We start from the raw sequence: 12,233 nt of genomic DNA on the forward strand, positions 1-12,233 counted from the left end.
ACAGCCTGGGGTTGGGGTTGGTTTATGGGGTTCACAGCATAGGCACGGACAGACTGACCCACGGGAAGACCCAATGGCACCAGGCAGAGCCTAAAGCAGGTTAACCCGCTGAGAAGCACGGTTCAGTGAAAAGTTTGGCCTTACCAATTATTATTACCTGGTTTAAGTTGGTTATTAGCTGGTCGAGATAGTGATTATCTGTTCTAAGATGGTTATTAGCTCATCTGAACTGGTTATTAGCTGGTTAACATGGTGATTAGCAGGTCTAAGATAGTCATTAGCTGGTCTAAATTGGTTATTAGCTGGTTTAACATGGCTATTAGTTGGTCTAAAATAGTCATTATTTGGTTTAAACTTGTTATTAGTTGGTCAACAAGGTGATTAGCTGGTCTAAGATGGCCATTGGCTTGTCTAAGATGGCCTAAGCGAGTCAGTAGCTGCTCATATGCTGGTCTAAATTGGTCATTAACTAGTGTAAGATGGTCATTATCCTGTCATAATCTGGTCATTAGATTGTCTAAGATGGTCATTAGCTCATCATTAATGGTTCACCTTGGATCCTATGTTTTGGAACCTTTCTTTTCTATTGACCAACTGTTTATAATACTCACAATACAATTGGAGGCTCTGCCCCAACATAATAAGCACAGTGTAACAGCCTGGGGTTGGAGGGGGGGTTCACAGCATAGGCACGGACTGACTGACCAAACCATGGGAAGACCCAATGGCACCAGGCGAAGCCTAAACCAGATTAACCCAACACAGAGAAGCAGGGTTCAGAGTTTGGCCAAAACCCTCCTCCCACACCAGACAGAGAACTCCGTCTAACATGGATGGGATTCTGGGATAGCAGTTTGACTTAGTCATTGTGTCAAAATGGACTACTAAAACACACACACACACAAAATTCCTGCTTTCCCCAGAACCCCACAGACATCAGACAGACGGAGAGGGACGGACGGGCAGACGGGACAGATGAAACAAACAGGCACACACGGTGCAGTGGGACCCATGCGGCAGCAGAGGTCAGATACCTTTAGCGTGCTCTGCAGGATGCGGAGATGATGCAGTTTGTCATTTAACTGTGGATCGTTGCAACGCCGGATGAAAAGGTGTTTGTACTCCAGACGGGTGGAAAGGCGGTGCTCACCAATAGGCGACAGACTGGCACGCTCCAGCGCCCGGTACAAATCACCAAGCGAATCCGCCTGCCCATGGCACTCCTGCTCCCCGCCTGTGGGGGGCGCCACAGAAAGCCAGAGTTAATGAGGGGTGGCTTGACCAGCAAGGCAGAATTTTGAGTGGGATTGGATCAGAAATAAAAAGATTGCAACATTTAAACTGTGCATTTCAATGTTCAATCAGGTGTGTAGGCTGGTATTTGTATGCTGATGATGCTCGGCTCATTTATTTAGTTCGTTAGTCTGGGATTGTGAAGGTAGAAAGAGAGAAATGACATAAAACCTGGACGAGCAGTGTCTTTCATCAGGTTGGCATAGATAAATTCTTAATCAGACTCAGATTTATGTAAATATGGGAACATTTTCTTTCATCGTCTCGGTTTTTATCTGTTATCGTTTGAAGAAACGAGTGCTGGGTTTCTCTCCATCTCTGTCTGTCTGCAATGTACACACACATACACACACACACACATCTGCCCTTCTCAATGTGTTTAACACTTTCCTACTTAAAAAAAAATCTAGCTTAGAACTGAAGAGGTATTTTGGAACCCGTTAGATAGTTTCTAAGATTGGATTACTGATCTAACATGGACTAAGCTGTAAATTACCTGGTTTAAACTGGTCATTAGCATGCCAACATGATAATTATTTGGTCTAAGCTGGTCATTAGATGGTCTTTCATGATTTAAGTGGGTCATTAGCTGGTTTCAGATAGTCTAACATACTCTAAGATGGTCATTAGCTGGTTTAAGCTAGTCTTTTGCTGGTCAACATAATCATTAGCTGGTCTAACATGGTCTAAGATGATCATTCGCTGGTCTAACAGTCTAAAATGGTCATTAGATGGCCTAAAATGGCCATTCCTGATCTAAGCTGTTTAAGCTGGTCGTTTATTGATCATCAGCTGGTCAGCATAATCATTAGCTGGTCTAACATGGTCTAAGCGGATCGTTTGCTGGTCTAACAGTCTAAAATGGTGATAGGATGGTCTAACATGGTCTAAGATGGGATAGTCATTTGCTGGTCTAAGATGGCCATTCGCTGATCTAAGCTGTCTATTAGCTGCTTTAAAGGGTTAGTTCACCCAAAAATAAAAATTAGCCCACAAATTACTCACCCTCAAGTCATCCTAGGTCAGGGGTAGGCAAGTTCGGTCCTAGAGAGCCGCAGTCCGGCAGAGTTCAGCTCCAACCCTAATCAAACACACCTGAACAAGCTAATCAATGTCTTCAGGATTAATAAGGCTATAGGCAGGTGAGTTTTTTTTTCAGGGTTGGAGCTGAACTCTGCAGGACTGCAGCTCTCTAGGACCGAACTTGCCTACCCCTGTCCTAGATGTATATGTAAAGGTGTATATTAAAAATGGTTTAAAAAAAGTGTCTCACATGGCTCCGGGGGGTGAACAAGGGCCTCGATGCATTTTTGTAAAAAAAATATCCATATTCAAAACGTAATAATCACTTTAATGTAGCTTGCGCCAACAGTCCTACATGGAAGCAGCTTTGGGCGCATGACGTATGAGTTCAGCGTTGCGCATGCGCCGGTGAGTCTTGTGAAAACCAACATTTGTTTACAGGATCAAAGGAAGCAAAGTTTCCTTACCACTCTCCTTACCAAAACCAGTCTCCTCTTGGCTTATATTGAAATCCTCCGACATTCTTCTTTACAAATCCTCGTTTTGCACTTCTAATAAGTGACCGTTGTTTTGTTTTGATCTTTCCCAGCAAAGCTGACCTCATCTTGGTCATCCGCCCGGAGCTGCTTCCGTGTAGGACTGTTGGCACAAGCTACATTAAAGTGATTATTACGTTTTGAATATGGATATTTTTCTTACAAAAACGCATCGATTCGCTACAGGAGGCCTTTGTTCACTGTATGTGCTGTGTGAGACACTTTTTTATGGATGGGCGCTTTTTATTTAACTTCTTTTGGACTGATGCATGCAACACCTGCTGAGTGGCATTAAACAGCTTGAAAGATCAAAGACAATTTTTAATATAACACTGACTGGATTCGTCTGAAAGAAGAAAATCATATACACCTAGGATGACTTGAGGGTGAGTAATTTGTGGGCTAATTTTAATTTTTGGGTGAACTAAACCTTTAAGCTGATCATTTGCTTCAGCATCAGCTGGTCAACATAACCAGTAACTGGTCCAACATGGTATAAGCTGATCATGTGATTTTAGCTGGTTATTAGTTGGTCAACTCAATCATAATTATTAGCTAGTCTAATATGGTCTTTAGATGGTCTTACGTGGATGGTCTAACGGGTTGAGTAAGTGTAGTTTGGTGATGGTAGACACCTAAAGTAGAACATTAAGACTAGAAGACAGATCTTTAAAATGACATGTTCAATTAATTTAACCCAACCACCTTTCAAAGCAGAGAAAAACTCCCTTAAGGCTACTCAGGTTTGGCAATCAATCACTCTGACAGACATTCTGTCAAGTGGGTGGCATGTCATGTGTTTCTTTGCTCTTTCTGTCTGCATACGTACTGTATATGCAGGTGATCATGTGTTAGTCAGGATATAGGTTGAGTCACTCCAGTCCTGTTGTTGTAGTGTTTGTGTAGGTAAAACATGTGGGCCATGAACAGTATCTAGTGCTGGGACTTATTAGCAGATACTGTATGTAGGGCGTGTATTTAGACACTATTTTGAACAACCATAAGAGGGCAGCAGTCTCACACTGCGCCTCCCACCACATGCTGCAGATGCAATGTGTAATATATGTAGCATTTGGCAATGGAATCAAGTTTGAATGAACACTGAATAAGGAGGTTATAACAGAGCAGCTGTAGATGAAAATCAGTTGTGTACTAAAACAATTTGTGAATAAAGTCTAAATAATTATTCATTCCAGCATTATCCATTTATGCACCAAAGCCCCATACACATGTCTGATTATATGCCAAAAATCATTGGAAAATCACTGTCTATTTAGATCACTAAGTCAGGCCACGTCTCTCTAACTTTTTTAACATATTACTTTTTGTATATTTAGTGTGCAAGCTGGCATGCCCTGCTTTTATTACACGCCTGCAATAACTTGAAAGAAAAAGCATTTTATCGACCGCTTGGTTAGTCATGTGATGGATTACAATAACAACGACTAAACCGAAGTAACTCAATGAAGTTTTAAAGCTCTTTGTGATTCTTTTAGAACTTGTTAAATGGCACAGAACTCTGAAAACTCTGGCACTGCACGACACAATCTTTTTCTCCAGTTGCCGGGGAACATGCGATTGAGAGTCACGATCAATAGGCCGTGCCTCTCTTTTCTCTTCAGTATGTAGTACAGCATGCATGGGCTCTGTGGATGACTAACAGATGCCCCCTACTCCTCCAGAGAGATATAGAAACAGAGTGATATAAAAGACACAGATAAGAGGGAGACTCATTAAAAGCCACTGGGATTATATATAGCGGGCTGCTGGAGATCCGTCTGAGATGACGAAAAAGGGGAATATTAGAAGATTTTTGTATATTTAGTGTGCAAGCTGGCATGCCCTGCTTTTATTACACGCCTGCAATAACTTGAAAGAAAAAGCATTTTATCGACCGCTTGGTTAGTCATGTGATGGATTACAATAACAACGACTAAACTGAAGTAACTCAATGAAGTTTTAAAGCTCTTTGTGATTCTTTTAGAACTTGTTAATTTGGCACAGAACTCTGAAAACTCTGGCACTGCACGACACAATCTTTTTTCTCCAGTTGCCGGGGAACATGCGATTGAGAGTCACGATCAATAGGCCGTGCCTCTCTTTTCTCTTCAGTATGTAGTACAGCATGCATGGGCTCTGTGGATGACTAACAGATGCCCCCTACTCCTCCAGAGAGATATAGAAACAGAGTGATATAAAAGACACAGATAAGAGGGAGACTCATTAAAAGCCACTGGGATTATATATAGCGGGCTGCTGGAGATCCGTCTGAGATGACGAAAAAGGGGAATATTAGAAGAGAGAGTTGGGAAAAAGCCGATGGGAAGTGAGACGGGCAGATTGGTGGTGAGATAGTGGAGATGGGCAGCGAGATGGGGAATATAGATGGTGAGATGGCAATGAGCCATGAGGTGATAGACTGTGAGATGAGGGGAAGATGAAAAGTAACACAGGGAGATAAACAGAGTGGTAATCCAGCAGCAAATGGGTGGCTTCCTGTGGGGTTTGTGGAGAGAAATTAGTCTATCCAGACACCAGACCAAACAGAAAACAGGAGAATAAATAGTCCATTCAGAATTTACTGCTAAGGCTAAAGCAATAATCCATGAGGCAGAGTATTACAGTCATTTACAATCATTCCTCCAAGTAATAAAGTTAATTTGCACCTCTGTAGGGATTTTATGGTTGTCAAGCAAGTAGTAATATAGAATATAGACTCTTGTTTTATAATCAATAGTGTGATTATGCACTATAAAACGAGTTCTTTGAAAGCTGATTAACAACCAGGTATTCCCAAACTTTTTTGTCAGTGTGAAGTACGGCTTGAGATTTTAAGTTAATATTTCAATAATTTAACATCATACTTGCATGTTCATAACTTTTTTATGATGCTTAATGGTCAAATGACATGCAGATAAAGAAATAAAATATTTTGCCTTTTGCAGTGTTATTTTTTATTTTAAAGTATTTATAATTTTTATTCTAAATTTCAAAATCAATTTCTTCATTAATTTAATTAATTATTAGCTTTTCATCAACTCACAAACCCCCTGCAGTTCCCTCATGAACCTTTGGAAAACTTTGGTTTGGTCTGAAACTATTTTTCAAAAATCATGCATAAACAAACATTCAATTTTAATATTTTTTTAATTAATATTAAAATATAAATTAATATGAATACAAAGTTAAATTTAAGAAGCTAAAATGACAAAGCTTAAGTTCTGCTAAATGTTTTATTGTCCCTCGGGGAACAATTAAAATGTAAATTAAATTTAATGTAAATGTAAATTAGTATCCATGTTTCTGATTTATAAATTCTTAAGCAATTTTCGATTTGTGGTCATGATACATGTCCAGACACTAAAGATGAAAACTAACAGGCTTACAGAAATATCTATAAAGAAGCACTGTCCTTGTAAATCAAAACCAACTACGGTAAAGTAAACTGAAGTGGGTCAGGAGCTTGTGACAGAACCACAGCAATTCTGCAGGGTTAAAATGAGTTTCATAGGAAAGAGCATGCAGCTATTTCTGGAGACAGCCATTTTCAGGTCTCTCCAGAGATGTTCGATAGGGTTCAAGTCAGGGCTTTGGCTGGGCCACTCTTGTACATTCACAGAGTTGTCCTGTAGCCATTCCTGTATTGCCTTGGCTGTGTGCTTAGGGTCGTTGTCATGTTGGAAGGTAAACCGTCGCCCCAGTCTGAGGTTCTGAATACTCTAGACAAGGTTTTCATTAAGGCTCAATATTTTGGTACATTGAGCTTTTCTTCTATTCTGATGTGTCCCTCAGTCCCTACCGCTGAAAAACAGCATGAGGATGTGACCAGCACACTTTACTTTTGGGATGGTACTTGGCAGGTGATGTGCTGAGCTGGTTTCCTTCTAACATGATGCTTAGAATTGAGGTTCATCAGACCAGAGAATCTTGTTTCTCAGAGTCTGAGGGTCCTTTAGGTGCGGTTTTGCAAATTCCAAGTGTGTTTTCATGCGTCTTCACTGAGGAGAGGATTGAGTTTGACCACACCACTATAAAGCCCAGATCGGTGGAGTTGCAGTGTTTTTTTTCTTCTGTAGGTTTCTCCCATCTGCATATATGATCATGGAGCTCAACTAGAGTGACCATCAGGTTCTTGGTCACCAGTCTAGACAAGGCCCATCTCCATCAATAGCTCAGTTTGGCTGGGTGACCAGCTCCTGGAAGAGTCCTGGTTGTGCCAAACTTCTTCCATTTGAGAATTGTGTAAGCCACTGTGCTCTTGGGAACCTTCAGTGCAAAACAATTTTTTTGTAGCCTTACCCAGATCTGTGCCTCGATACAATCCTGTCTCTGAGCTCTGCAGGTAGTTCCTTTGACCTCATGGCTTGGTTTTCACTCTGATATGCATTGTCAGCTGTGAGGCCTTTTATAGAGAGGTGTGTGCCTTTCCAAATCATGTCCAATCAATTTAATTTACCACAGGTGGACTCCAATCAAGGTGTAGAAACATCTCACCAATGATCAAGAGAAATGGGACGCACCTGAGCTAAATTTCAAGTTATGTAAATGTGTTATTTCTGTTTTTCTTTTTAATACATTTACAGACATTTCTAAAATTATGTTTTCACTTTGTCATTATGAGGTACGGAGTGTAGATTAATAAGAAAAAAAATGAATTTAAACAATTGTAGTATCAGGCAGCAACATAACAAATTTTAAAAAGTGAAGAGGGTTTGAATACTTTCTGAATGCACTGTATATATATATCCCAAGACCCAACCCAAGTATCAGCGGTTTGGAGATCTATTATATTTTGGGGATGATATATACAGTATGTTATATATATATTATAATTTTGAACTACTGTTGACCCACCGTTATTGATGCAGTGTGAACGGCTGAGCTCCCTACGGCTGGGGTCCCGCTGTTCTGCCATGCTGGCGGAGGGTGTGAGGAGGGCATGCAGGCCGCTATCCCGAGGCAAGGTGAAACTGCGGGGTTTCCCGGCTGCATTAACGGGGTCTCGGAGCCTCTCCCCTTCAAGCATTGGGAAGGGACCGTAATGTTCCTGCATCAGTGTGCGTTGGGCAGGCAGAGTGGATTGGCGGCGATATTCCGGAGAAAGACCCGCCCCTGGCTCACAGAACACAGCGTCTTCTAGGGGCAGGGTCTGCAAGTAGTGGAGGCCTGAGCTGGTCAGAGGGGTTTCAATCAGGTCCTGCCATGAGCGCCGCTGGCTGGCGGACTTCCGAGCTGGGGAACCACCGCCACTGCTGCTGCCCCCTTGTGGTTCGGAGCGGTACTCCTCGTGAGAGGAGCGAGACTGTGAAGTTTCTGTGGATGAGAGGCGGCCGTGCTTGGGTTCTAGGTAAGGACTGGCACAACTCACCTGGTTCTGTGTAAGAGAAAAACACGAACATTAGGTTAAACCCAAGTATCGGCTAGATTGTAGGAAGCTTTTACACAACATCGTTCCTATTCTCAGGGGCGCCAGCCACCTTTGTTTCTCTTATTTGGAGTATCAAAGTAAAAAAAATGACCCAAAGGAAAGGAAACACTTAGTACGACTGATTTTGATGCTCATCATGTAACTACATTTTCAAAGGTATAAATCATTCATGCCCCTAAAAATTCACTAGGTTTAAAAATCATGAATGGACACAATGCTTTTGCTCTTCTGCACGTATCACCTTCAGGCAAAAGGCAAGAAAGAAGTGTGCTAATGAAGAAACTCAGAGAGTAGACCAGGCCCCTGAATACCCGCTCTCGTCTAAGACAAGCAGATGAATAATGAACAGAGAGAGAGCTCTGGTTTCGGTGAAAACTGCCGAATATAGAAAAATGAAGGGATAGGGGACAGAGGAGTGGAGGGAGAACCTGAAGCTGTGTTAGTGTGAAATTAGACTCTGAATATGGGCCAACCGCTCTTCCAACTTTCAACCAATTGGCAATGTTCCAAAAAACAGGTTTAATTATAGTTGCGATAGAACAATAGAATGATAGATAGAACGATAGATAGATAGATAGATAGATAGAGAGATAGAGAGATAGATAGATAGAACGATAGAACGATAGATAGAGATGCTTTGTAATGTCATGAAAACAGACAACTCTGGAGATCTAATAGTTAACAATGTCAATCTCTCCTAATTCGTTTCTCTATGGGAACAGTGTGTGTGTATGTGTGGAGGAGAAATGGAGGGGCCTTGTAGAAGGAAAAAGAAAACCTGAAGGAAAGAAAAGCGTTTAATTCATGTGGCTTTGTTTGCTCTTAAATAAAAGCTTTGCTGCTGTATGTGGCCTCTAGCTGACCTGCCCTGCAGTCCTGCACTGAAAATACACAAATCACAGTGACTCTTAACCAGTACACACACATAAATTAAACCACACACATTCAGGAACGCATACACATATAATGGCATATAAATATTAATATAATAATAATAATTTATATGCTTAATTTTTTTCACAGTACTACATTAAGTTTTTTTTTTTTTACAGTGATGAGAATTGTCATAGAAATCTTAAAAATAAGTTTTGTTTTCTTCACAAAACAAATAAAGAATATATTTTTATCTTTTGATTTTGTGTGAAATATTACTCAATGATTAATATGACAGGTTTCATAAGACTTGCTAAAAAGGAAATAAATATCCAATACTGTCTATCAAGACCACAGGGTAAATGTAATAGTGACTCACAAAGACTGAGAGATACGAAGAGAGTAGGGATGGGTGTTATCTTATAGCTTGTGATATACCGGTAAAAATTCTCCCCACGATAAGAATTAGTCTTCCCACGATAATAACGATAAAGTCTAAATGTTGACATATTTCTGTGTGCGACAGTGCGGTGCGACTGGCGGATGTGAAATTGAGGAGTATCGCTAAATGAGGAGCTCGAGCTCCTTTTACAATCTGTAACTGGTTTGGTTAGGGCTGTGCAGTGCACAAAAATCGGTATTAATTAATGTAGTACAGTAGCACGTTTGTGATACAGTTTTGCATGTGCATAAGCCTGTTTGCAAACCTGTTGTCCAACAGATATCATTTATTGACATGCTTTTTCTCCAAATTAACTTAATAACATAGTTGAGTGTTTGAAATACTTCTTTTTGTGATCAGATGTGGTTTCATATTACAGAATGATAGTATTATATATAGTGATAAAGGCCATGTCGATTAGCATATTGCATTATAAATATACCTTCCTTATAAAAATAGGTACCCAAGATGGAAGAACACCGATAAACCATATATTTTGTGCAATCGTATGTTTATTGTCTTCAAGTTTCATCACTTTTCATCATCAAGTTTCTCTATCTCCGTTGTGCGTTTTATTCAGCGATAACTGGATCCCTTCCTGGAGCGTTGTCAGTAGTATTACTTCTGATATGGATATGTGGAGTTTCTGCGCAAGGTCGCCATGTGTACTCAGTAATGCTCACAACACCCTATTTCGGGTAAAATTGGAAATATAATACTTTTCTCTAAAGAAACAGAATTTTTCTGGATTATCGTCATTGATATCGTTATCGCAATAAATACCAGAAATATCATGATATATTTTTAAACCCATATCGCCCATCCCTAGAAGAGAGACAGAAAGATAAGACTCAATCTCATTGCATCTCTACAGTTGGCTCAGAGATAAGGTGGTCTGACTCATTCACACACACACACACACACACACACACACAGAGAGTCAGTCAGTGACGTGGTAAGGCCAGGTCTGGGGGACGGCACTACAAAACAGCTCTTTTACAAATGCCAAATGTCAAGCATTATGAAGCCATGCTATTGTGTGGGATTACACAATGAGAGGGAGCCGTGTGTGTCTGTGTGTGTGCTGGATGCTGACTCACTGAGGGTGGCCGTGGGTACGTGTCATAAGGGGGCGGTGGGCTGTCTTGTTTGGGCGTCGAGGGCGTCTCATTGTCTTCGTGTTCACTTTCACTCCAGTAGTCTGCTGGAAGAGAGCGAGAGGAACATGCAGGGAGTCATTAGCTTGTTGCAAAACATTTCCATAAAGTAAACAATAATTAAATTAAAGCCTCGGAGATCATCTGGGGCACAAAGGCACATGCAGGTTTTTTCAATGAGAACCTGTAATAAAATGCTCTACTGCACAGTACCTAGACCTTCACTATAGTCTACCCTGATTTGTGATGTCAAACGCAGGTAGGAAAATCCAAGACAAAAGTCAATTTTAAAATACGTACGAGAGTTTTGCACATCGGTCTGTTATTGTGGTGACATTCCCACGCCCTGAAACGTGACGCTGAACGAAACGAGCTGTGATTGGTTGTTTGACATGTCGGTCAAACGGCCTCATGGACGGGCCTTGGCCAGTGAAAGCTGCCATGGATTCCAGACGTTCAGCCGTCAGTCTGAAGGTCTGGTTATGCGAGACTAAAGTTTGGCTGGTTAGCAGGTTACCCCCTGCTGACAGATGCTGTAATTACACCATCACGTTCTTAAAAGCATCTTTCTGCATTGGTCATTCAACATTGGCAGGAAATATTTTTATGGATTTGTTGATGATTTGCCAGTACTTGATTCTTTTAAAAGCTTAAAGGGATAGTTCACCCAAAACTGAAAATTCTGTCATTAATTACCCCTGATGTCACATGGACTATTTTACTGATGTCCTTACTACATTTCTGGGCCTGGGAACATTACAGTTGTGTTGCTGACTAGCTCTCGGATTTCATCAAAACATCTTAATTTGTGTTCCGAAGATAAACGAAGGTCTCACAGGTTTGGAACGGCATGAGGGTGAGTAAGTAATAACAGAAATGTTATTTTTGGGTGAACTAGCCCTTTAAAGATTCTATGCCGCAAACTTTAAATATTTCACATACTTTTGAAAATCCAGCGTTTAGTTGATCCTGATAAGCGCTCGTCATCACAGTTGTAAACACGACAGCTTTCTTTTTTCATGAGGGGGTTTGGCATCACAGCATCTTTGTTTCCAGGTGGAACGTTAAAGAAGGCGACACGCACGTCTCCCGGAAATCCTGTATAATTCAACCAATCCGATGACGACTTCGAAACTCCTTAAGTGTTTCAAAAGTCAGTCAACGGTCCGTGGGCGTGACGTCTGAGGCTGCTGAGACTAGCCAAACCTTGACCTCTGTTGTGGACTTGTGGATCACATAACATCAGTTTACCTGAAACACACCTACTTTCCTTCCCTTTTTTGTCTTTTTTTCTGCATTGGGCTATTTTTTAGACATCTCAACATCCTATGAAGATGATGTAGGAAATGTTTAAGACAAACATTCACCACATTTTGCAAATGCATTTTTTTAGACTTTACTGTAAATGTCTATGTTAATGTAAATGTTCTAAGTTTTTAATATTTCATAACTTTTTATCAAAATTTCAATATATAATATAC

General features: G+C 40.8%; 1 protein-coding gene across 1 annotated transcript in view; it reads right to left on the reverse strand.

Moving 5' to 3' along the window:
* cnksr2a (connector enhancer of kinase suppressor of Ras 2a) overlaps positions 1-12,233 on the reverse strand; it is a 100,230-nt gene that overhangs the window by 1,348 nt on the left and 86,649 nt on the right. The window contains 3 exon segments of the mRNA XM_016274228.1: positions 1,035-1,234; positions 7,707-8,226; positions 10,696-10,796. Of these exon segments, the coding sequence (XP_016129714.1) occupies positions 1,035-1,234; positions 7,707-8,226; positions 10,696-10,796 (821 nt within the window).

This window comes from Sinocyclocheilus grahami, unplaced genomic scaffold (genome assembly GCF_001515645.1).
Source record: "Sinocyclocheilus grahami isolate Dianchi unplaced genomic scaffold, SAMN03320097.WGS_v1.1 scaffold85.1, whole genome shotgun sequence".
In the NCBI taxonomy this organism is placed as follows: Eukaryota; Metazoa; Chordata; class Actinopteri; order Cypriniformes; family Cyprinidae; genus Sinocyclocheilus; species Sinocyclocheilus grahami.